The sequence below is a fragment of the Misgurnus anguillicaudatus genome, chromosome 22, assembly GCF_027580225.2.
Source record: "Misgurnus anguillicaudatus chromosome 22, ASM2758022v2, whole genome shotgun sequence".
In the NCBI taxonomy this organism is placed as follows: domain Eukaryota; kingdom Metazoa; phylum Chordata; class Actinopteri; order Cypriniformes; family Cobitidae; genus Misgurnus; species Misgurnus anguillicaudatus.
In genome coordinates this window covers 23,404,752-23,432,371 of record NC_073358.2, presented here as the reverse complement: position 1 = coordinate 23,432,371, position 27,620 = coordinate 23,404,752, and the positions used below count along the sequence as shown (strand labels likewise).

Genomic DNA, 27,620 nt, shown 5'->3' with positions numbered 1-27,620 from the left:
GTACACTACGCTAATACTCTCCCCTGAGTCTAAGATGGCGGCCCTACCGGAAGGTAGTAAATTACGTTAATAACATTTTAAATATGGATATTTCTACAACAACACCGCACGGATTACCCACAGAAGGCCTTTGTTTATCATCCTGGAGCCGTTTGGATTTAATTTGTGAAGGATGGACGCACTTTTTTTGGACTTGAAGGTCGTGGACTATTGCTGGACCCCGTAACATTACATTTAATCAACAGAAAAATCTAAAATATTTTCTAAAATATCCGAAAATGTGTTTGTCTGAAAAATGATGGACATATGCAACTCGGACAGCTTGGGGGTGAGTAAATCATGGGTTTAATATCGTTTTTGGCCGAACTATCCCTTTAAGTGTTTGCATTTGTGTTCTGGTACAATTAAATGCCACTGAAAATCATATCTTTTGTTTAGGTACTAGAGAGGTCACGAGATGTGGTGGATGAGGTCAGTGTCTCCCTCAGGTTGTGGGACACATTTGGAGATCATCACAAAGACAGACGCTTTGCTTACGGCAGGTCAGTTACACAATTTTGATCCTCATTTTTATCCCACTTGTGAAAGTATTTTATTAGGTCTACATGATTTTATCACAAACAGTCCATTTGCAATATCCCTAATTTTACCTAACCATTTAATATCACCGGTCCATCATTCTAGACAGTCTAGGCCAGGTCTGTTTCCCACAGCGCCATTGCTTAGATCAATCTTTCATTTATTTGTTCTGATCTCTCACTGCTCTTGGCTATGGCATTTTTTTGTTCTGCCAAGGTTTGGTTATTGCCCTAATCCTCCCAGCTGGGAAGGTAATGTGCTGTAAGCCAAGCCAAAGATCACTGCATGGAGGATCTTATTCCCAGAGCAGCACAGGGCAGTGGAGGATCAGTGGATCAGCAGTGCTGCTTTGGCTCAGGGCAGTGCAGCAGATTAAAGTAACTACTGAGCCAAACACAGAGAGAGAGTTTAGAGTATAAGGGATTGATACTGTTTCTGAAAGCTGCTACAATGGGCCATTAATGTTTTTGGACATTTAAGTTGCATCTGCAGATAAACGCTGCTATACCTTTTCCCAAGTCTAACTTTGGCAGCAATGACGTCAAGCAAGCACTTTTAGTAGTTCTGAATCAGACCTGCACACATCGTTCAGAAGGATTTTTATCCATGCCCCTTTACAAAACGGTTTCACTTAGACCCATTTGTAGGATGACTGGCGTGAACCGCTCTCTTGAGGTCATGCCACAGGATAAGGTCTGGGCTTTGACTAGGCCACTCCAAATGTGGATTTACTTCGATGCTTAAGGTCATTGTCCTGCTGCATCAACCAACTTCTACTGAGCCTCAACTGGCAGACAGCCACCCTGATATTATCCTGTAAGATATTTTGTTAAACTTGTGAATTCATTTTCTCCTCGATGATGGCAAGTAGTCCAGGCCCTTAGGCAGCAAAGCATGCCCAAATCATGATGTTCCTCCACCATACTTCACTGTTGGGATGATGCTTACTTTTGGTAAGCTGTGCCCTTTTTGCGCCATAGTATTTTTTTCAAACAATTCAAGTCCATAAAATATTTTCCCAGTAGCACTAGGGTTTACCAAGGTGCTCTTTTGCAAACTTCAGGCTCACAGCAATGTTTTTCGGGAAAGCAGCGGCTTCCTCTGTGGTGTTCTTCCATAGACACCATGCCTGTTCAAAGACTTGGGTATGGTAGACTCATGAACGGAGATGTGTGCCAGTTCCAATGATGTCTTCAAGCCTTTTGCTGTTACTCCTGGGTTCTTCTTTACTTCATTGAGTATTCTGTGTTGTGCCTTAGGAGTCATCTTGGCTGTGCGCCCACTTCTATGAAGGGTAGCTACAGTATTTAACTCTCTCCATTTATAGACAATTTGTCTAACTGTCGACTGATGGATGTCTAAACATTTTGAGATTGTTTTGTATCCCTTTTCAGCCTTATGGAGTGCAACAACTCTTGGTCGGATATCTTTAGAGGGGCGTGGTTCATATGAGCTGATGCTTCTTAAGGACAGCAATCTTTAAATGTTTAATCAATGTTGCACTAAACCACACCTTTGAACTCATTTTATTTCTGTCACAAATGAGCTTAAAGTATTTAGACTATGGGTTCACTAAAAATTTTCTCCAGCACTGTGAATGTTTAATGGGTGTTTTCAAAAAAGACTCAAGAAAATAGATTTATTTGTGTGTTGTCAGCTTATGCACATTGTGATTGTCAATTGTTGTGACCTAGATGAGGATCAGATCACATTTTATGGCAAACCACTGTAGAAAACCAGTTCATTCCTAGAAGTTCAAAAACTTTTTCTTGCCACTGTAGTAGCGTAGTAGTAGGAATTAATTGCATCCAAAATAAAAGTTTGTGTTTACATAACATATGTGTGTGTACTGTGTGTAATTATTATTTATATATAAAAACACACACAATCATGTATATATTTAAGAAAAATTGGTATTATGTTATATAATATAAATATAATATAAATTATATAAGTGTATATACAGTATATAAATGCAAATATTTCTTGAATATATGCATGAATGTGTGTGTATTTATATATACATAATATTTGCACACAGTACATACACATATGTTATGTAAACACAAACTTTTATTTTGGATGCAATTAATCTTTTGACAGCCTTACACTGTAGTGTTATTATGGGAATAATGTTGTAAATAATGTAAAGGCTAAACGTTTTGCATTATAAGGCACTGGCCTGATTTGGCAAAGCACAAATTGTCGAGCATTGCGTTCGCATTGCAGAGATCACAGGTTCAATTCCCATGGAACACACACATACTCATAAAAATGTAGCTTGTAAGTCTATTTAAATAATGATTCTGTCAAATTCATTAATGTAGATGTAAGTTGGCTTTAAAAGAATGTCCGCTCATGCTTTCTGAGGTCACTGTAAAAGGCTGTTCATTCATGACATCATCTGGGCCTGACTAACATGTGGCAGCCAATTCTAACAATTGCTACTTGTCACAGAGCAGATGCTACGTGATCTGAAATACTCACTGCTGGTGGATGTGTACCGTATCAAAGGGCACAGCAGCGATAAGGCATTTTCATTAGCTCTAACTGGGACTGAGCCTTTGTCATATAGGTATCGCACACATTACTCATACATCAAACATAGTTGTCTGATTAGAGTCATGATTTGATTGTCATTTATTTTTTAACAGTATATTAATGTGACAGTGTTGTGCATGTGCTGTGTTTAGTTGCAAAGGTTTGTTCTTACGTATAGTTAATTACTATTTATGGAGGATTTGGACTTTGAGTAGTTTTGAAACTAAACACCCAGCCATAGCTCAGTTAAAGATAAGTCTACAGTGTAAACAACTATGTTAAAGTGTCAGACTGCTACGGTACAAAATCAGGTGCCTCTGAGTTTAAAGTTTAACAATTTCAAGTAACAGGTTTTCAAGAGGTTTGAGTTTAACATCTGGTGTGCCCTAGAGACATAGTCAACAGGTTGCTTTACAAAGTTTATGCATCGAAATTACCCTAATGAATGATGTTTTTGGTTATACTAAGTAAAATCTTACATAATTTTAACTATAGTATCATTTCATTATACACGTGTACCCATATGATGATGGAAATACAAAGAGCAAGAGGGAGAAATCTATGTGAATGCATTGACAGAATGTAACATCAGACACATCTAATGTGTGTGTGTGAGCAAAATTGACCAGATGCAGTCAGCTGATTAAACCCAATGCCAGCTCAGCTGTTGAACCTACGACTGTGTGGGTGACATGGCACATTGAAGGGTGAAAACAAGCACGTATTAATGTTGGTGCCCTGTTATGGAAACACAGAATCAGTTGATCTACACGCCCACTGTCTTTTACTTAAGCTAAACACACACACACTGACACATTTACAGTAACAGTTCTTGATAATGTTTATTAAAAACCCTTGCTGCAGAGTCCATTGATTATTTATACCCTCAGTGTACCATGATACCACCACATTGTTCCCTACAGAAAGGACAGGCAACCGCAATGCAAACCCTTTATATGTTAAGATTCGTCTTTCCGACCAAGACTGTGTTTACAGTGAAGTCAAGCAGACGTGCCGTCAAGAGTTTGAACTTAGACATAAATCTGCATAACTCTACAGAAGAACACACACACACACTGAATACACAATGCTGTCCTGTATGACCCTCAATAGTCTTGCTTTAACAGCGCACATGGTTATTATTCACTGAGGGAGATAGTAAATCATTGTTTTGTGTGCCTTTTGTTTTTCATCTTTATTGTCTGACCCATTTCCACATATTCTTGCAGACGATCCCATGTTCATGAACATACACACACAATAAGCAGGGTTCACTCGGGTCTTTGAAATCCTTGAAAGTTTGTGCATCCGGGGAAACAATTCAAAGCCCTGGGAAGTTTTTGAAAATGCATAGATACAGGTAATTGAAACTAGTGCTTGAATCTATTTTATGCAAAAAGTTTTCTGGAAAAAAATCCATATTATTCCCTGTATAGTGTAGCATAATATCATACAATTCTAGACTTTTTAAATGCTTATAACTCCTGTATGAGAATGTTGATTCATACCAAAATTATTTTTTGGATAGTTGTTTTTGACAAATGAAAACGTCTCTGGTTACGTATGTAACTGTTGTTCCCTGAGAAGGGAACGAGACGCTGCGTCTCCCTTGCCATACTTCCTGCGTCCTTGTAACGCCGTCTTTGGCAGTATTTCAGATAGCGAAATACTTTCTGGCTCCCGTGTCACCCTCTCTTTGTCGTTAAGCCTCACCATTGGTTGAATTTGAAATACACATTTAGACGCACTTACCCCTGGAGGTGTCTCCAAAGTGTCACTCAAAAGGGAACTGTAACAATGTATTTTAAAAGGTAACATTGTGTAACCTTACTCACTTAAAATGAGTCCCCACATTTAGTCTTTGAATTATTTGAGGGTATTGGGCCTTGAAAGTCCTTGAAAGGTCCTTGAATTTGAAGTTAACTAAGGTGTGGGAACCCTGAATAAGAGAGGCACAGGCATACAGATGATCCATGTGGGCTGTAAGCTTTTTTACACCATTTAAACAGCTTAGGTTTGGTATTAAGGCACTGACTAAGTGTTTGTATTTATATTTGGGCTATACCTGTAAAATCAAGTGTTTCCAAAGAAACCAAAAACATGCCAGGATTAGGGTATACCCTCTGTTGACTGTTTACATTTATAGGTCATTATGTATTTGTTTTCAAGTTGATTTGAAGAATTTCATGTTGAGTCACCACACATGAAGGATGATCCACAAATAACAGCCTTATTGTTTCAAAACAGGCATTATAAGACTCTATATTCCCATTATGTTATTAATAGGCATTTCCCTGCAAGGCCAGAAAATATCTGAGAAATGTTTTCTGATATGTATTCACTTTGTCATATATATAAACATGCATGTCAGCACTGCACAGTGTAAATGCAAAACTCTGTGATGTAATCCTAAATACTGTCCAAATACAGACGTGTTTACATTTCAACAACATTGTAGTGTACTATAAGTCATTATATACACAAAAGGGTATGCAGGTGTCACATAATTTGTGAGTAAATCTTCGAAAAGCTACGAATTATTACACCAGCGCTGTTTATTGAGTCAGACAAGATGGTTTTATCCAATGAAAAAAGACCTGGTCCTTATATTGAATGCTGGTGCATGCTTAGACAGACATATGTATAAGCACATATGTGTTAATACACAGGCATCCATAACTCTGTCAGGCTGCCTGCTCATTGTTTATTTATAATGTTCATTTGTTCTTCTAGGAAATGGTCTTACTACAGTTTTAGTTTCACAAAATAATGATTATGATTAGTGAGCTGGTGAATCATTGGATATGCATCCATGCAAAAATCACATTATGAATGTGTGTTGCAGCCATAACTAAAATAATGGTTAAATAATGGTCTGATTTTGGATGTTTTACCTTTTTAATCCAGTTAATTATTGTGTTTATAATTCGTCCATTTGAAAAGTCTCTGTGTAGGATGATTAATGTCCAGGGTTTGCCAATTTCATGCCTGTTATGGTGTCTATTTTAAGAAAATTCATACAGATTTCTTTTTATGTATGTTTAGATCAGATGTGGTAGTGCTGTGCTTCTCTCTGGCCAATCCAAACTCCTTGCGGCATGTCCGCTCCATGTGGTTCCCTGAGATTAAGCACTTCTGCCCCCGCACCCCAATCATCCTGGTGGGCTGCCAGCTGGACCTGCGCTACGCTGATCTGGATGCTGTTAACAGGGCTCGCCGGCCCTTGGCCAAGTACGGACCACATCCTACACCCACTTGTAGCTCATATTTTGTTACTTAATCACGAAAAGTTTTGTTCACGAAACAATGTGGTCACTTGCATGCATACACAATACAGTACTTAAAGGCGGGGTACATGATCTCTGAAAGCCGATGATGATATTTGAAATCACCTAAACAATCACGCCCCTACCCTAATAGAATCTGGACCTTCTTTTGATAGACCCGCCCCACACATATGCAATCCAGGCAACGATGTCGCTTAGTAGACAAGCTCCTTACTGCTGATTGGCTACAAGTGTGTTTTGGTAGTCGCCCCGACTCCCTTTACCAAATTGTTTTTTTTTTAATCATGCACCCACCTTTAAAATAAACAAGTTCTGTCTTTCTGTCCTTTGTTACTGGTGTTTGGCTTTTGACAATGCTTCTGATATTTTTCTTACTCTCCCCTCACAAGACCCGTCAAACCCACAGACATCCTGCCCCCGGAGCGAGGCCACGAGGTCGCCAAGGAACTAGGCATTCCATACTACGAAACAAGCATCGTTGCTCAGTTTGGTGTTAAGGATGTGTTCGATAATGCTATCCGTGCTGCACTCATCTCTCGACGCCACCTTCAGTTCTGGAAGTCTCATCTGAAGAAAGTCCAGCATCCCATTCTCCAAGCCCCATTCCTGCCCCCCAGACCACCACGTCCTGTGGTGGGCATCCCCGATCCTCCTCCATTTGATGGAGAAGGTCCGGACTCTCTCTTTTGCCAGACCTTATGCGCAGATGTCCTGTTTCTCCTCCAGGGTGGGACCACTCGTGTCTTCGCCCATAAGGTGTACCTGGCCAATTCCTGCTCTAAGTTCTACGACCTTTTTACAATAGATCTTGGGACGGCCGGTGAGGAGAAGGAGGGCGAGGAAAGCTCAGTGGGGAGTGAGGAAGAGGAGCAGAGCCGAAGAGGAGCCAAAGAACAGGCTGGGCGGACCAAGAGCCTAGACATTGATAAGGACGGTGAAGGAGGTACCAGGGGCTCTAACAGGCTGCTTATGTTGCAGCAAGGCTCCTTGAGGACTTCACAGAGTGATAATGCTCTACCTGCCAGGAGCCAATGCTCTATGGGACCCCAAAGAGCTGGACGTGCTCTTTTGGGTTGGGGACGTGGTTTCTTAGGGGTCTATTTGGAGATGGTGGATGACCCTGTGACAGGGAGACAAAGACTCATGACTGTAGTGTCTATGGACGATCTCATTCAGAAAGAGCCATTCCAGGTAAGAAGACACTCGCGTGGTCACACAAGCTACAGTAATGCAATGTAAGCTAGAGCATAAAAATGTTCATAAATAGCTTTTCAAAGTCAGTGGCTACGTTTACATGGAAACCTTTTGCCTCCATCGGAAAAAAATCATTCTGAATGATAAATCCTATCATGGCGTTTACATGAACACTTAATAATGTGATCGGATTGATGTGCGTGTTTATACGGCACAAGCTTCGAATCAGATTTGATTATTTAACATGCGCATATTGCACAAATATAGTTTGCTCTGTTTCAAGATACACAAACAAGCCATCCTCCTAAAATTGCTGTACATCTATTTCAGGTCACAATTAATAAACGGTGAGCACACACAGCTTTGTGCTGCACTGATCACGCAAGGTCACGTTCTTTGTGTCATACATCTTTACGCCATTTCTACGTCATTGCACATGCGCAGAGCGTCCCACTTTCAGTTATCAATCCGATCAAGTGTTTACATGTCCTTATGAGCGGATTACAAAAGGTATAAACCACCCCTTAGATTTTTAGTCTGTTTGGCTCTTTTTATTCTGATTAAGGTGTTTACATGGTGTCACCATTTCTCTTCACTTGGTTCTTTCAGGCAGTACTGCAGTACCTTTACACAGGTCACCTGGATGAGGGGCGTGGGGACCTGATGCAGGTGGCCACCATCGCTGAACTTCTGGAAGTCTTCGACCTGCGCATGATGGTGGCCAATGTGTTGAACCGAGAGAGCTTCATGAACCAAGAGATTACCAAAGCCTTCCACGTGCGTCGTGCCAACCGCATCAAAGAATGCTTGTGCAAGGGCACCTTTGCTGGTAAGCAATCTGAAATGTTACTTAAAAGGGATTCATTGGATATAAACACTCACCTAAAGGATTATTAGGAACAACTGTTCGATTTATCATTAATGCAATCATCTAATCAACCAATCACACGGCAGTTGCTTCAATGCATTTAGCGGTGTGGTCCTGGTCAAGACAATCTCCTGAACTCCAAACTGAATATCAGAATGGGAAAGAAAGGTGATTTAAGCAATTTTGAGCGTGGCATGGTTGTTGATGCCAGACGGGCCGGTGTGAGTATTTTACAATCTGCTCACTTACTGGGATTTTCACGCACAACCATTTCTAGGGTTTACAAAGAATGGTGTGAAAAGGGAAAAACATCCAGTATGCAGCAGTCCTGTGGGCGAAAATTCCTTGTTGATGCTAGAGGTCAGAGGACTGATTCAAGCTGATAGAAGAGCAACTTTGACTGAAATAACAGTTACAACCGAGTAATGCAGCAAAGCATTTGTGAAGCCACAACATGCACAACCTTGAGGCGGATGGACTACAACAGCAAAAGACCCCACAGGGTACCACTCATCTCCACTACAAATAGGAAAAAGAGGCTACAATTCGCCCGAGCTCACCAAAATTGGACAGTTGAAGACCGTAAAAATGTTGCCTGGTCTGATGAGTCTCGATTTCTGTTGAGACATTCAGATTTGGCGTAAACAGAATGAGAACATGGATCCATCATGCAGCACTGTGCAGGCTGGTGGTGGTGATTCAATGGTGTAGTGGGTGTTTTCTTGGCGCACTTTAGGCCCCTTAGTGCCAATTGGGCATGGTTTAAATGCCACAGTCTATCTGAGCATTGTTTCTGACCATGTCCATCCCTTTATGAACACCATGTACCCATCCTCTGATGGCTTCTTCCAGGAGGATAACGCACCATGTCACAAAGCTCAAATCATTTCAAGTTGGTTTCTTGAACATGACAATGAGTTCACTGTACTAAAACGGCACCCACAGTCACCGGATCTCAACCCAATAGAGCATCTTTGGGATGTGGTGGAATGGGAGCTTTGTGCCCTGGATGTGCATCCCACAAATCTCCATCAACTGCAAGATGCTATCCTATCAATATGGGCCAACATTTGTAAAGAATGCTTTCAGCACCTTGTTGAATCAATGCCATGCAGAATTAAGGCATTTCTGAAGGCAGTTCTGAAAACACAGTATTATTATGGTGTTCCTAATAATCCTTTAGGTGAGTGTAAATGGTTACACTGTAGTTGCCACATATACAAGAAATCTGTTGTATATCTTATCATATACAATTTTTCATGACAATCATGCCTATTGCATTGTGCGATCCAAAGTGATTCGCAAACCTTCCATCTATTTATTTATGTTTTTCAATAAGAAATGAAAATTTCTTGTTTTCCATTCGTCAACCTTTAACTTGTAGACTTGTAGAACTGCTGAATATGATCGAGGGGTGCAAACATTTTTTTTTTTGGGGGGGGGGGGGTTAGTTGTCCCAATTTGTACACTGTAAAACCTAACTCAACAAAAAAGTTAACTCAACTCAAACCATTTAATTAAACCGGTTGCATTAGTTTTAAAACACATACATTTGAGTACTGTGAACTTAAACAAATTGAGTCATATGCAGTTATGCACTAAGTTCACGCTACTTAAATATAAGTGCATAATTGCACATGACTCAAGTTCACAGTACTTAAATTTATGTGTTTTAAAACTTAAATGGTCTATTGCAACCCGTTTACTTAAATGGTTTGAGTTAAGTTAACTGTTAGGTTTTACAGTGCATAGAACATATTAATTGTTAAATTATGTTAATGCTATTTCCATTACTTTGTGTCAGCTTGTCACATGCAGGAGCTCCTTGTAGCGACTAGATTCTCATGAGTTCTAATTTCAATTCCAGAATCCGGTGGAATTGGAATAGAAAATTGTATTTGTACAATTTGTCTTCATTTTGTCTTTGTGTTTTGGATAAAATACTCAGTGAAGTGCAATACAATACCCCTTCATTGCAGTCTATTTGCATTTTTGAATGTGTTTGCATTTCTGTTCTGTGGCTAACCCTTTGATGTTGTCACGTCTTGTGCGTTTGTGTGCATGTTTGTTGTAATTAACCTCTTTCAACACACCTGTTTCTCCAAACACGTTATTTCATTGCATCATTTGCAATTGTCATAATCTCATTACCCAACCATGAAGGTGCTTTTCTCGTGTTTGAAAGCCAGCACATTTTTTCAGCTCCATTGTGGCCTTATTGTACATTCCTCACGGTTGTGCTAAACTTTAAAAACTGGAGCGTTAGAAATAGATTTGCTTGCCCCTATACAAAATAAAACATAAGTTGTGAAAACAAACATTTCTTTCATCTTGCCCTTCTGATGCCCACATCATATATAACTAAACGGCTGCCCTGACATTATCTGGTGCTCACTAGCGAAAATAACAAGTGATACTTAACTGCTGAATAGATTCATTGAGTCACAATGAACTCATGGATTCCTCCACGTTAGTCTCTAAAGAATTCAGTACTAAAATAAATTCTCCCCCTGCTTATCACAATCTGTCTGGCCCTCCCTTTACATTTTCTGTCGTCTTCCCTGCTGAATAAAATAGCTTGAACTAATCCAAGCTGGGTTGTCAGTCTTAGGTGTTAATCTTAGGTCCACCAGTCTCGCTGAACTGGTTTAATCTGGTCTTCAACCCTGGCTAAGCTGGAGGTCAGCTTGCCTCCCAATCTGATCAGGTAAAAGTACTGGCAAAGCCAGCAAACCAGCTTGGGTTGGTTTAAGCTATTTATTTCAGCAGGGTTATTTTTAGCCTTGTCTATCTGTCTATTTATTATTGGTCTGTGTGTGTGTGTGCGTGTGTGTGTGTGTGTGTGTGTGTGTGTCTGTCTGTCTTTTCGTCTGTCTCTCTATTCGTTCGTCCACCTGTCTTCCCCTCTGTAGCCTCGACTCTGTGACACACGCCGAGATGTGTGCTCTTTTCCTCCCGGTTTTAGATGTGGTGTTTCGATTGGACGACGGATATCTGCCGGCCCACAAGCCATTGCTCATCTCAAGCTGTGATTGGATGGCAGCCATGTTTCGTGGATCCTTCATGGAGAGCTACATTGAGGAGGTGAACAAATCTTAATGATACATATTTTATTTTCAGTTTTAAGGATATATACAAAATCAAGATCTCCAGTGCGTAAGACGTTATTGAGGAGCTTACAAAGGCTACATCAGTTCAATATGTTAGTCTATGTCAATACATTTTATTTGATACCATTAAAATTACGTGATTCTCGATACCAATTTTGATGCAACATGAACAGCAAATAATTTAAATTAAATAATTTAAATATTAATATTATGTACAATGCCATTGGCTTTTAGGAGTTCTTGAAGCCGCAATCCATAAATTTTGCTCTATATCATCATCTCTGTTTAAAAAATAACATTTCTGGTTGCTTTACACACTTATATTTGAGTCAAATGACATCAAACTGACATTTCTTGCGAAATTGGACCCGACAGCTCAATTTATGAATCATTATAAGCTTACAGATGTGAATTGGGGTAAGGTAAGGAGGATTTTTTTCGTTACAAGCTAATACCTATCAGTCAGAAAACAAGGAAGTGGGTTTGATATGATAAGGGTTTGATTTAAAGCTTGACAGAAATTGACCACAACTATTCCAGGTTCACCAAAACCTATTTATGGAAGAACTTGAAGTACTGATTAGATTGAGTCACCTTGATTCTTCCTACCCTGGAGCTCTGACAAATCCCAATAAGAAAGTGGCACAGGTAGTTAAAACTAGGCCACCTCTATGACAGCCTGGCCCACATTGATGCAATCTCATCCATATGAATGAGATACCAGCCCTGCAGGACTAAACACGGCTCTAAGGGGAGCACTCTAGGCAGACAGATGCTGAAATAGTAGAGGAGCTCCTGTGCGTGCAGGAACACACGCATGTATATTGAGATATTCGGTGAAATATGTGCTTTGTGTCTGTGCTGCTGTTAAATGAGGCGGGCAGGGAAACTATACTGTAGTAGAATGGTGTCTATAAGGATATCTTTGAGGTTGAGGACCAACTTTACGAGGTTATTGTAGTTTCTGAGCGTATGTGCATATTAAGAAGCAAATGTTGTTTTTGTAATAGTATGAGTCATGATAGAGAAGTTTTGGGTTATGTAAAATATAACCGTTTCCAAAGGCATGCGCTATGTCCGAAATTGCCTACTTCCATACTATCCACCTGTTTTTCACGTAAATGTGGGCGGGGCCATCTTTGAGCTTTCTTGTTTATGACTTCCGGTGAGCCAGTAAAGCTAATGGTAGTCTATTGTGAAGGACACAAGTGTGCCATTTTGACTATCTGTTTAATGTTTATTATTAAATCCAGGAAGACCGACATAATTTTTGCAGTTAGGGGTTGCTATAATAGCTAATACAAACGCAGTAAATCTTTATAAAACATTTGTTTTAACCATAATACATGCAGAAGAACTGAATGTGTATGTGGTGCACATGCACTCATGATCTGTATTTACAAATCCATCCAGTAAAACCTTTCATAGAAACTGCCAGTAAACAATAAATACAATAATTGTTTAAAAACAACTAATATTATGCTGATACAAATATGCAGATTAGCTGGTTTATTTATTCGGCTACTATATATTATTACAAAAATGCGACTACAGTACAGAATATATACGACATAATCTGCTCAGTTAATGTTTATAATAGTTCGTAATGTTTTTGCGAGGACTTTTGTTATGTTTTAAATGAAAAAGCAAATACTTTAAAAAGTAAGCAAATAATTTCATAAGCTCATGTCTCCACCTGCGTAAGAAGCGATGTAATAATATTTTCATAAAACGAAAACAATACTCAATACATGTAGTGTAGTAGTTTAATATGTTTATTATGGTTTGTTCAAATAACTTACAATGTGCTGAATGCGAAAGATAGATACTGCTGACTGTGTCGGACCGCGTGAAGCTCGTCGTGTCGCCATAAACAAGTCCATTAATAATTGCTGTTTAAAAAACCTCACACCAGAGGAACAGTTGTGACATTTTGAACTAGCCTTTGAAAAGTTAAAAACACAAAGTCTTGGTAAATCCCATGTACAAACACTCGACTGACTTTCCCATTGTAATGACACTGGTATGTCTCTGTGCTTTTATATTTGCGCATTGAAGACCCGTCACCTCCGATCAACAACACGAAATGATTGAATATATCTTCATATCAAGCCACTTCTTAATTTCATCCTCACACTGGTTCGTACATACAGGTGTAGTAAATATTAACTGTTTAAATCCTGTTTTATGCGAGCTCCCACTACACTGTTTTCTACCGGCTGGCTATTGAACCGGAAGTCTCACACCGGAAAGGAAATGCGTCATATCACTTACTTCCACGTTCGAGCAAAGGTAGTCGGCAAAATCTATAGTACCTGGATGACCTACTATGCATTCAACAGATAAGAGGTGTTTTTATTTGTTTTGGCTCATTAACATTTGATATGATCTGATATGTGAGCCATCAGGTGCTGTGTGTTTTGAAATATTTACACATGCATATCAAAATCTCGAGAAGAAATAAAGGTAACACTTTACAATAAGGTTGTATTTGTTAACAACTAGTTAATGCATTCGTTAACATTAACTATTAATGATCTAGACCTCTACAGCAGTTATTTATCTTAGTTTAAGTTCATTTTAGCATTTACTAATATACTATTAAAATCAAACGTATAAACTGTTAACATTAGTTAATGTACCCTGAACTAGCATGAATAACTGTATTGACATTAGCTAACATAAACAAGAATTAATACATGCTGATAAACAATATTTTTAATTGTTTGTTCTTGTTAGTTAATGCATTTACTAATGTTTACTACTACAACCGTATTGTAAAGTGTTATTGAAATACTAAAGCTCTGGTACTGAACTTGGAGTTGTGATGTGTTGCTTATACACTGGTTAGTTTGCAGTGACAGGAAGTGACTGTGCACTTCCTAGAAAACAGTTAGTAACTTTCTCAGCACCACAAGACTTAATGTGTACAGTAAGCGTCTAGTTTTTTTTACATTTTATGACTTTTAATGGTGGTTTCCCGGACAGGGATTAGACTAGTCCTAGACTAAAATAAATGTAAGAGGCGAGCTGTCCAAACTGAAAACACCTTGCACTGACATATATTAAAATACATCAGTGCCCTTTGTTTTGCCTCAAAATGCATACAAGTAATGTTTTAGTAAGGCATGTTTGTTAAAACTATATTTCCTAATTAAACTGAGGCCTAGTCCTGGCTTAAACTAATCCCTGTCCGTGAAACCACCCCTCAGAGTCATAAACTTTTCAGTCAAATACCTCACATTACTAATTGATAATCTTTTCAGTTAAATAACTCATTTACATTTATTTAAAGGAACAGTATGTAGGATTGTGGACAAAACTGGTATTGCAATCACAAAACTGGTGGCTAATACACAAAATGACAACATCAACATCAGTTGAGGGCTGCAACTCCACTTTTTAAATGACAATATCCTGGCCAGACAACTGTTGTCAGTGAAGTATTTGAAATGAAAATGATTTCTTAATGTCTAGTGACATATCAGGGCCATTTTATGATTAATTGATATAAATTTCTTACATACTGTTCCTTTAAATAATTTACTCTTAAAATGGCTGGGTTGTTTTTAACCCATGATTGAGTAAAATATGGACAAACCCAACAATGCATTTTGAGTTGAAACAACCGGTATAGGTTAAACATTTTCAAACACATTTTTATCAAATTGTGCGTGTTCAATAACCTGGTGGTTGGTACTTCTACGCTTTATCAGTCGAGCTACAATATAATTTTTCTTCTAGGAATTATTCACAACGATATCACAGACCCTTCTTGGCACAAAGTTAGCTCATGCATTTTTTATTCAAAACTATTAAGTAGGGTGTCAAAGGTAAGGTTTCGCTGTATTCTGTTCTGAAGCATCTCACTCGCGCATAACTCAATCCAGGTCTATCCCATGCACGCTCTCTGATTTCCCTGGCCTACCGGCTGTCAGCTCAAGTTCTAGAAAGTCAAACTCCCCGAGGGCAGAGATTCAGGACCAGGCTGACCAACACAGAAAACTGGCTGGGTTATAGGTGCCCGAGTCTGCTGCTGAACAGGATCACCCTGTATTACATTACGTACATTACAGGGAGCTAGATTTACAGCACACATACTGATACAGGAAATAAGATGCTATCTGCTTTTCTAGTCTGACAGCATTGGCTGCGAGATGTCACCTAGAGAGCAAAATGTTGTGGTCAGAGATGAGTAAACTCGGTGATGCTCTGACAAGCTTGATGTAGTCGTGGGTCAAGAGTTGAATTTAAATAGGGTTTGATTTTAATGTCTGATTTGGTTTCTTTATTAATTATTCTGTTATTAAGTGTATTATGTTTTTATTTAGGTTTTTTTTATTTGTGCAACCTTGACTCAATTAATTGAGAACATTTTGTATGTTTTTAGTCACAATACCTTTAGATTACAACCAAAAATGGAGCGAGGAAAAGGTATTTTTAAGTTTTTCAGATAAAAAAACGTACTTGGTAAGTTTGGTACACATCCAAACCACTTTATTGTCTCTTTGGTAGTGTTGTAGTCAAGACCACCTAAACCGAGACCAAGTCATGACCAAGACCAAGACATGCCAAGACCGAGACAAGACCAAGACTTTAAAGAGTCGAGAACGAGTCAAGACCAAGACAGGCCGAGACCAAGTCAAGACCAAGACCATTGCAAGTCACTGCATTAAAACACTTATGATAAAATGTGGAATATGCATATGATTAGGCATATGATGTGTGTGTGTGTGTGTGCGCGCGCGTGCGTGCGTGCGTCTGTCTGCCGTCAGAGAAATTGATAAAATAATCAAAGGCATTGCAGATATGTGGGAATTTATCTTTGTCTATAAGCAAATAAAAGTGAACAAACACTAAAGAGCTGAAATCAACTTAACCATTTAATCTGAACTGTCTTTCCATGACTTGCCATCCACTGAACACAATGCAGGTGTTTTTAGTAATAAAATTAGAAAAATTGTCATTGGGAGAAACTTAAACAATGCTTAAACAATGCCAACATCATATGCCAAACCTGAATAAACTAAAATTAATGATAAAAAATAAATTTGTGATGTGCACTGCAAAAAATGATTTTCAAGAAAAAATGTTCTTAGTATTTTTGTCTTGTTTTCAGTAAAAATATTAAAAAATTCTTTGAGATGCTTTTTCTTGATGAGCAGAACTACCCGGGAAAATGGGTCTAGTTTTTGGACCAAAAATGTCAAATTTGGGTGATTTTGTGAATAAAGCAAGCTACAAAATCTGCCAATGGGGTAAGCAAAAAAATCTTGAACCTTTTTCTTAAACACTAAATACAAGAAAAATTCGAGAAAATTTTGCTTACCCCATTGGCAGATATTTTTCCTTGTTTTATGCACAAAATCACTTAAATTTGATATTTTTGCTCTAAAAACTAGACTTATTTTCTTGGGTGGTTTTGTTCATCAAGAAAAAGCATCTTAATTTAAGAATTTTAGATATTTTTACTAAAAAAATACTAAGAATTTTTTTTCTTAAATAATTTTTTGCAGTGTGCCATCAGTTGTGGTCTTGACCGGTCTTGAAATAAAATTCCGAGTCCTCTTTGTCCAAGACGAGACCGAGTAAAAATGCGGTCGATTCCAAGACGAGACCGAGACCTTTAAAAAGTGGTCTTGAGACCGAGACCGGTCTCGAACTACAGCACTACCTTTTGGTGCCTCTTTCATGAGTAATTGTTGCTTTAGTAACATTATTGGGATTTGTGCTAAATGCTCCACCAATGCTAATAAACTGTTAAAATTGAGCATGCTTCATACATTACAATAATAATGTGACACAGAGCTGCCACGTGACCCATAGTCGAAGTCTTTTGGCCTGGGACCCAAGCTGTAGTGAACGCTGTGCTATTTATAGAATGAGGTTTTGAGTAGAGCTGATTCTTCTCATAGTCTGTGTAGAAGCTGTAACAGACGGTGTTGTATAAGCACTTGCAAGACACGGCAAATATTTAGTGCCATTCAGTTGAGTAAAGCTAATAAATTGTTCCCAAATGTTTTATATCTTTAATTGTACATCACTGTTGCACATCAATTAATGACGCACAAAGTCAAGAGTTGTCCTTGATTGTTGTACCACATGCAAGCTTTACTATTCTAGCGCTGTGGAAAAATATCTCAAGGTTTTTGAGGTTAGGCAGTGCATAGTTATTACTGAGGACAGTTGCAACATCTGTGCTATATCGCTTTGAAATGTTATTTATAACTTTGCTTTTATGTCAAGTTTGTACATCGCATTAAACTGAATTCTCAGGTCTGCCGTCTGTTCGGGACCGGTCGCTCTTTCTTGTGCACAGCTTTCCAGAAAGACAGGCAGTATTTGAACATATGGCAGATGCTATGGTGTCAGAATTCCTGTCAACATCGTAGATCTGTGTGTGATAAGCACAACAGCGAACAGAAGCTCAGAACTTTTCGCCTTTTTCCCATGAGATGAAAAAGACGAAGTGAAAAACAAGACTATTAAGGTGGAGTCTACAGTATGTGGTTTCGGTGTGCACTGCGATTGTTAGTAGAGAAGGGGGAGTCTGGTTGCTTGGTGTAGGTGAACACTTCCTGACAAACAGAGCCCTTTGTCTTGACCCCCTTTGGTTTCTATGTAGTTTCATTATCGTCTTCCGATTCTCACTTGTCGAGGTTGGAAAAAGGCAAATTAAAGGGCAACATGCAGTGCATTTCCACAGTAAATGATGGGTTGTTTGCTTAAACTAGAGTTTGTGAGTTGTTTGATTTGGGCAAACAGAATTTCCATTCCCTCACAGCAGCATTGTTACCTTTAGGTTTTAGCAGGAAGTTACCATCTGTGTCCCCTCTGCGTCATTTTAGTCTGCCCTTTAGCCATAATGAGAGGTCACATTCACACTGACATTCTGTTAATTGGCTTTGAGACAGGCAGGTGAAGGGCACCCCTAAGGCTTCTGAAGTACCGTTGAGTGTCATCTTGTCACCTCCTAATGCAACATCTCTGACCTATGCGATATGTGTCGATATGGTCCCACAAACTTCTGCTTTTGTGATAGAATTAGGATAGATTGTATTATGACTAGGGATGCATTGATACAAAATTTCTGTGCCGATACGACAACTACTGATACTGATAGTTTAGCTTTGTACTCCTTGCATCAATTATTATGAAATCCTAGAAGTGCAAATCGTACAAATACCAGTTCTGTTGTCTTTATCCATTCGTTCAAAATAATCACACAGTATGATGCATTTTTACATCCCTTTTGATTGTCAGGACATGTGTTTAACTGTGCGTACACGTAAAAAAGCAACTTATATTCCAGACTTAAAGGAACACTTATTTTCCAGCTTCCACAATTGAGTTTTACCGTTTTGGAATCCATTCAGCCGATCTCCGGGTCTGGGGCTAACACTTTTAGCATAGCTTAGCATAATCCATTGAATCTGATTATACCATTTACATCGCACACAAAAATATCCAAAGAGATTCAATATTTTTCTTTTTAAAAATTGACTCTTCTGTTAATCATATATTAAGACCGACAGAAAATTAAATGTTGCCATTTTCTAGACAGATGTGGTTAGGAACTATACTCTCATTCTAGCATAATAATCAAGGACTTTGCTGCCATAACATGGCTGCAGGAGGCGCAATGATATTAGGCAGCAGCTGAAAGTAGTCCCCTGCTATTGAAAGTTACCAAGGGGACTATTTTCGGGCACTGCGTATTATTATTAATAATATAAAATAGTTTCCAGCTATTGAAAGTTACCAAGGGGACTTTTTTCGGGCACTGCGTATTATTATTAATAGTATAAAATAGTTCCTTGCTATTGAAAGTTACCAAGGGGACTTTTTTCGGGCACTGCGTATTATTAATAATATTAAATAGTTCCCTGTTATTGAAAGTTACCAAGGGGACTTTTTTCGGGCACTGCGTATAATTAATAGTTTAAAATAGTTCCCTGCTATTGAAAGTTACCAAGGGTACTTTTTTCGGGCACTGCGTATTATTAATAATATAAAAAGTTCCCTGCTATTGAAAGTTATAAAATAGTTCCCAGCTATTGAAAGTTACCAAGGGGACTTTTTTCGGGCACTGCGTATTATTAATAATATAAAAAGTTCCCTGCTATTGAAAGTTATAAAATAGTTCCCAGCTATTGAAAGTTACCAAGGGGACTTTTTTCGGGCACTGCGTATTATTAATAATATAAAAAGTTCCCTGCTATTGAAAGTTATAAAATAGTTCCCAGCTATTGAAAGTTACCAAGGGGACTTTTTTCGGGCACTGCGTATTATTAATAATATAAAATAGTTCCCCGCTATTAAAAGTTACCAAGGGGACTTTTTTCGGGCACTGCGTATTATTAATAATATAAAAAGTTCCCTGCTATTGAAAGTTATAAAATAGTTCCCAGCTATTGAAAGTTACCAAGGGGACTTTTTCTGGCACTGCATATTATTAATAATATAAGATAGTTCCCGGCTATTGAAAGTTACCAAGGGGACTTTTTCTAGCACTGCGTATTATTAATAATAAAAAATAGTTCCCTGCTATTGAAAGTTACCAAGGGTACTTTTTTCGGGCACTGCGTATTATTAATAATATTAAAAAGTTCCCTGTTATTGAAAGTTACCAAGGGGACTTTTTTCGGGCACTGCGTAATATCCTTGCACCTGCTGTTTTTGTTTATTACGCCGGAATGAGAGTCCTAGTCATATCGGCCTAGAAAACTGCAACTTTTCATTTTAAGTCGTACTTCGTACATGATGTAACTACAGAATAGTCAAGTTTTAAATAGGAAAAATATTGAGTGTGATGCTAATGGTCTAATCAGATTCAATTAATTATGCTAAGCTATGCTAAAAGTGGTACCTCCAGACCCGGAGATCGGCTGAATGTATTCCAAAACAGTAAAAATCAAATGTTTAACTCTAGGGGAGCTGGAAAATGAGCATATTTTTAAAAAGTGGAGTGTCCCTTTAAATCTCTGTGCGTTATAAGCACAAAGTCATTAAAAAAGGGTAACGTAAGAGGCAATTAAATCCACTGCATCCTGTCCTAATTCACAGAGGAACAACTGCTTCATCTGACCAATGCGAGAGCAAAAGGTTGCCATGGATTGATGCACAGGCCCAGCACTTTCCTCTTTGTGTCTAATTCCTTGGCCGTTCCTTGGGACTGAAAGAATAAGCATGCTTTTGTCTGCTTCCCACCCTCCAGCCAAAGCAGAGTCAAAACAAAAGCTCTTGTCCATTTTACCTATTTTAGATGTGAATGGGGTTAGGACATGATGTCATGTGGCCTCCAGGGATCTCATCAATGTCACACAACACCCACCACATCTCTCCAGTTTTATCCAGATTCTCTGAGGAATCCATTTTATTGCCTCTTGAAATTTAGGTGACATTTCATTCTTGAGTTCATTTTCATTTACTTTCATTCATGCCTATAAGTTCACAGCCATGCTCATTTTAGGTGCTCAAGGCACTACAGGTAATCAGGTTCTAAACTGTTTTAAGCCTAAATGATACTGAAATGCACCAAACTATCAATGTGGCTTTTATATTGCTGGGAATAACATTTCATAACATTGTTTCTTCTGTAAAGCATATTCTGTATTCACTGTTATATGATGACAGTGTCTCCTGTAGGCTGTCTTATTGGCCCTTGTTTATGCAGAGGCCAGGTTTCCCTTAGCGACAAGCCCACAGAGTTATTTTTCCACAGCTTTAAGCTGAGACTGTCAACGATTTCCCACAGTGCTTTAATCTCCTGAAGGATAAAAGACCCCTCGTGGCGACCACTGCCCTCACCCTTTTATAACCCTTTCCTCTGTGAGCCATCCTGGACACGTTCATCGCCTTTTGACCCATTTCCTGCTCGCTCTGGGTCCTGCCAACTAGTGTCAGGTGTCCTCTAATGGTCAGTGGCCAGGTCTCAATAGGGGAGGGGGCAGAGCAGATTGTTTCGTCCTTGGATCAATCCGCCTCTTATGTCCTGGAGATGAGCTATGAATAAACATTCCTCAGCATGGGTTATGAAGTCTGTGTTCAGAAAGTTTTCTTAATTTTTGCTAATTAATCCCCTTTTTTCTTTCTCTTTTTCAGGTGTCCATTCCGAACACCACTTGTGCCTGTATGAGAGCAGTTCTGGAGTATCTCTACTGCGGTGTATTGACACCATGTCCTGAACTGGAGCCAATCGACCTTATAATACTAGCCAACCGCCTCTGTCTTCCCCGCCTTGTAGCTCTAACAGGTACGTTTGGCAATGGCTCTGTGTTTACCTTAAAGCAAACAGTGAACATTGCAAAACATCTGTATAATTCCGATTAAAGACGGGGTGCATGATTTTTAAAAAACAGTTTGGAAAAAGGAGTCGGGCCGAGTACCAAAACATGCTTGTAGACAATCAGCACAAGTATGTGGGCAGTGTTGTTTTTGGCAGCTCTTTTAGTTTTAGTCTTAGTCTTTTGGACGAAAATGCTTTTTAGTTTTAGTCACTTATAAACTTAATAGTTTTAGAAAAAAAAAAGTATTTAACAAATTAATTTAGGTTAAAAAGTGTGGTGTATTTAATACTATTAAAATGTGCATTAAGGTTCTCCCTGAGGGCTCGCCGTTGTTTTAGTCGGTGTGCCTTCTGCACATGTCATAACAAAAAAGTTGAGCCTGATATACCCTCATGTTGAGTTTGGGTGTTACGCTGATACCTCGCTTATAAAGTTGAGAAACGCATGCTTTGCCTTGTTATTTAAATACACCACAAAATGTATTGGAAATGTAGATACATGTGAAACCTTAAGCTTACCATGAAATGTGTCACAAGCCGATTGTCGAGTAAAATTGAATGTGTATGATATGTTAACAGCGTGACTTGTTAGTTACCTTTAAAAAAAATTTGCGTGATCTGCCTTCAGGTGCCACTTAAGGTTGGTGGTATTCTTCCCACTTAGTTTGTGGCCACATTTACCGTCGTCTCCCAATATGCATTCTGTTTTTCTTTCTGATGGATTAAACTGAAAGTATGTCCATAAATCATCTCGTCGTTTCCATTTATTGGCGTCACCGCCACGGTCCTTCGAACTCGCCACAGCCGCAGGTGTGTTGTTGTTGTGTTAAATCTGGTGCGCGGCATGTTGGCAGCCGGGTGGTGGGCGTACACAAAACAAGGAGAGGAAGCGGCAGGATTGCTGATACTTTTTTGCGAAAACGGACAGATTTCATGCAAAATAGGCAGAAATAACATGCATTGTAAACGTCAGACTTAAAATTATTTTCGTTCCGTCTCGTCTCGTCAACGAAAACTCGAAAGCGGCTCGTCATGTTTTTGTCACCTTTGAGCCATTTTAGCTTGTCATCGGCGCGTTATCGTCATAAAAAAGGTGCGTCAACAAAATGATTTTGTTATCGTCATCGATATATATATATAATGTATGTGTTTGTGTTTAAATATACATAATATTTACACACATCACAAAGTCATATATTATGCAAAAAATACTTTTATTTTGAATGAGATTCATCTAGATGTATGCATTGCTCTGGTGCCTATTTTTAAGACATTTGACAAGTTAGGTGTGCGGTTTACAGAAAAATAATCAACACCCATGGAACATTTCTCAGCCAATCAGAATGCAGCATTCAACAGACCCGTGGTATATATATATATATATATATATATATATATATATATATATATATATATAATATATATGTAGTGACATCTAATGTGACATCTGCATCCACATCTGCATGCTGAATTTGTGTAAGAAACCTCAGTCAAGTAAAAGTGTCACTTCAGGGGGTTTTGTTGTGATGGAATATCTTGACAAATGTTAACCATTAAGCCTAATGGCTGAAATATTAACACTTGTTTTATTGTTTTTTGTTATGGTCTACAGAACAACATGCCGTTGAGGAGCTGTTGCAGTTTTCCGTTAAAGGGTTGGACATTGATGGACAAGTGCTGGCCTACCTGGAGTTATCTCAGGTAACATTAATAAAGATGAATGCATTAATAGTGCAATGCAAATGCAAATAATTACGTGGCTTTAAAACAACTTAAAGACATTACAGAATTGCCTACTTCATTCTTGTTGAGATTTTTTTTTTAAATGAGCTTCATTGACAAAAATCATTCTTTGATGGTGTGTGCGGCTCAACTCTTGTTTTCTGTCTGCTGTAGTTCCACAATGCCAAACAGCTCTCTGCCTGGTGTCTGCATCACGTCTGCACCAACTATAACAGCGTCTGTCGCAAATATCCCAAAGAGATGAAGACCATGTCTGCCGGTAAGGATGTTTTCTGGAAATCCTGGCGAATCTGTTACGTTTGACAGTTCTGTCCAACTTTGACTTTTCGTCTTTTGTCTCACTTGCGTAGAAAACCAGAAGCACTTTGAGAAGCATCGCTGGCCACCCGTCTGGTTCCTGAAGGAGGAAGACCGCTACCTTCGCTCTCAAAAAGAGCGAGAGCGCGAGGAAGAGATCTTACGCAAGCAACACACTAAACGTGGATGGTGCTTCTGGAGACACCCATCTTCTTCCGCACCCCATATATCATAAATGGTTAACTCTTTCTATCAACCCCCTCAACCCTTCACTCATCTCTGCCTCCGAGCCCAAAGGAACTCCGTTTCTACGTCTGGGCGTGTCCGACCCGGCTGCTCTGGGAATTATTCCGGGCCTCTCTGCCCCTCATCTTCCCTCTCCTCGATGGGCCTTAGCGGACGCCCACCACGAGCTCTCAGAGTACGTGTCATTCAATGGGGCTTGAAGAACATTTATAATCTTTCTCACTCTCAACATTACGTGTTTCACTGTGCGAATGCAGCAGGTGTGAGGTCACAGCATCATGCCATTTTTGCAATGACCTGATTTGAACTCTTAAAGACTGTTATTATTATACAAGACCACACACACTAACACCAGCACCCTGTCTGTGCGCTGGCGCCCAGGCCGTCGGATGCTGCATGGTGCTGCTGTGTTTAGCTTTTTCTGTGAGACCCGTCATGTTCAGCGCATACAAGCTGAAACTTAGCTTAAGCTTAATGACGGCAGGGATATACGATTTTTTGGGTTGTAGTCGCCCTTTTTCAAAATTATGTCTCTCGCAAAAATATCTCCATTTTAGATCTTCCACTGCCCCTTACTGGCTCTGAATTTAGTTGTTCCTGTTTGTAATATTTGGTAATGCGATAGGCCAGGGGCATAAACACAGAAGGGTATTATTTTCAGGTCTGTCACTCATAGGCTCTAGCAAAGCACCAAAGACAGACACAATCTCATTCAGACACAAACGCCTTACCAAAATCTACTGAAACAGCGAGTGAACTATTAGGGTTATTTATACCACTGCCGTGAGAGAATTTGCAGCTATATAACATTAAATCGTTTTCTGTGACGTGACCACTACCAAGCTACTTGACTTGCTTGCCTTTCAACTTCACCACTGGGTGGCGCCCATGCCTTCTGAGTTTAGAAAGTATTAGCCACTTATTTGTTTGTAAATCATAAATATTTGCATCTAAGAATCCGAGCATTTAGTAGCGCTAAATTCAAGCGGTTGGCAAAATAACCAAAAAATAAAAAATAAATAGATTGTGGTGTTTCTTAAATCTGCCCCCTCTGTTAAAGGCAGGGTGCATGATTTTTGAAAAACACTTTGGAAACGGGAGTCGGGCCGAGTACCAAAACACACTTGTAGCCAGTCAGCAGTAAGGGGCGTGTCTACTAACAGACATCGTTGCATGGGTTTCGTATGTGTGGGGCGGGTCTATCAAAAGAAGGTCCAGATTCTATTGGGGTAGGGGCGTGTTTGTTTAGGTGATTTCAAATGTCAACATTGGCTTTCAGAGATCATGCACCCCGCCTTTAATGCTCCTTTTACTCTACCTCTGCATTAACCATACAGAGGAAGAAACGATCAATTCATTTCCTGTAGTCTTTGATACGTTGCATTGTGATGCTTCAAAGTTCGAATCTCACTTTGCACTTTCCTAACAAAATCGGTGCTCAGGATTTGCATGCTAAATTTTATTCGACCGCTCACTCACCTCTCTATACAAGTTTACCTGTTTGACAATCTTAATAACGAAACGGCTCAACAAGAGCTTCTAAACATGCTTCTTTTTTCCGAATGAAAGCTTTATCTGACGCTGATATTGTAATATACCATTTCCTCCCGGTTTGGTTCCTCTTTACAGATCTGTTTGCGCTGCGGTGCAGCGTTGAATCAGCATTGAATCCGTTTGCTAGTCTGTCTGAATTGCCTTCCATTTAAGTACATGAGTGCCTATGACCATGTTCCACTTTTCCTTGTACAGTCTTGGTGAAGCATGTTCGTTTTGCCTGTTTCGTGCCTTTTAACGAGAGTGTTATTAATAGCTACTTTGGAGGTGAATGAGAAACCCAAGACATTTCTTCACGGCACTTTTTTTCTATTTCTGGCTTCCTGATTTCGCCTTCTCAAGATTGCATTCTGCTTTTCTCACCAGACAAGCTGAAATCATCAACAGCTACAAAAATAGACGCGCACAGACCCCGAGAGGCCGATCTGCACGCTAATAATATAGAAATTAAAAACGAATTTGGAGTCTGTAAGCATTGCTTTGTCAAAGATTTTGACATTCACCTGTCCCTGATGAAACGCCAATGCAGTATTTATGAGGTCGGTGATGTAAATGAATGCCTTGTAGAAGCACTCATAAAAAGTAAATTTAAGAATGTATAACTTTACTGTTTATTTGCAGACTGGTGCTGCAAAGAATTTTTTTTTTTAATAGTTTATATGAAACCAAAAAGGTACATCGACTCATGATAAGTGCTTAGGAAAACACAATTAGCATCGATAGACACTACGTCCCAGGATGGAAAGCTTTGTTGCCGTGGTGATTTCGGCCTTGTTAGCACTTTGTTTCTTTTTGCACTTTTTTTGCTTCGTTTTGGTCTGCTTTTGATGTGCATGCCATTTGACTGTTTCTAAAACCATGACGTTTAAAAATAGATTACATTTTGTAGCATGGAATGGGTTTCTTCCATTAAAATGGTGCTTCTGACAGCCCTGTATTTCTGTGCTTGCATGAAAAAAATCTTGCATACTTTCTATAAGACTTTGATGTCTGCTGTGATGAAGACGTCCGAGTCTTCCTACCTTGTGCTATGCCTTCATTAACTTGAGATACATGGCTTTTAATAGTCTAGAAGGTTTAGATGATTTGTTTACCGGAGGTCCAATTTAAGAATAAAAATTGGTTTAGACACTTGAATCTAACAACTGCTAACAGTATAACTGCTTGTTAAATATGCACTTTAGCCTAAAGTTAGATACAAAATGCTTTTTTGATTCAATTTAACCAAAATCGTCCCAAATGACAAATTGTGAAGTATTAACGATGCACGTTTACATGTAAGATGAATGGTTTAAGTGCCAGCTTCCGAGTTAGCATGTAGTCATGAATAACGTTAAGCAGTCAGCGTGAACTTTTGTCTTGTTTTGAAAAAAAGCCCTCATAAGCCACATAATATGTTGTGAAAATACATAGTACTCTTCCTGGAAACTGCTTCATGTTCATTATTAGTGACACTTAATATTGTTCTAGGTTTGGTTATTCAATGTAAGTGTATGCGTTGTACGGCATAAAGAAATGAGAGACGTCTCGAAAAGTTGTGGTCTACTCCTGTGTTATCTGTGCCTTTGATTAACAAAAAGTCCTGTAATTGTTCTCTAATCGTACTTAAATAGGCCACCGCCTTCTGTTTCAGTAAAGGTAATTTTAGTATGCATATATATAGTTATTTATATGTATAGTTATAAATTTATATATATATATATATATATATATATATATATATATATATATATATATATATATATATATATATATATATATATATATATATATATATATATATATATATATATATATATATATATATATATATATTTATATGTATATATATATATATATATATATATATATATATATATATGCACACTAATATATATATATATATATATATATATATATATATATATGAATAC

At 38.7% G+C, this 27,620-nt stretch overlaps 1 protein-coding gene across 4 annotated transcripts in view; it reads left to right on the top strand.

Annotated features, from left to right (window-relative positions):
* Positions 1-27,405, top strand: part of rhobtb4 (Rho related BTB domain containing 4) — a 52,273-nt gene extending 24,868 nt beyond the window's left edge. For all 4 annotated transcript variants that reach the window (XM_055200062.2, XM_055200061.2, XM_055200060.2 and 1 more), the window contains 9 exons: positions 439-542; positions 6,166-6,351; positions 6,797-7,598; positions 8,211-8,430; positions 11,435-11,553; positions 21,684-21,834; positions 23,480-23,568; positions 23,764-23,869; positions 23,961-27,405. In XM_055200062.2, the coding sequence (XP_055056037.1) occupies positions 439-542; positions 6,166-6,351; positions 6,797-7,598; positions 8,211-8,430; positions 11,435-11,553; positions 21,684-21,834; positions 23,480-23,568; positions 23,764-23,869; positions 23,961-24,142 (1,959 nt within the window). In that variant the 3' untranslated portion in view covers positions 24,143-27,405. The remainder of the gene's footprint in view (positions 1-438; positions 543-6,165; positions 6,352-6,796; positions 7,599-8,210; positions 8,431-11,434; positions 11,554-21,683; positions 21,835-23,479; positions 23,569-23,763; positions 23,870-23,960) is intronic.
* Positions 27,406-27,620: the final 215 nt, after the last annotated feature.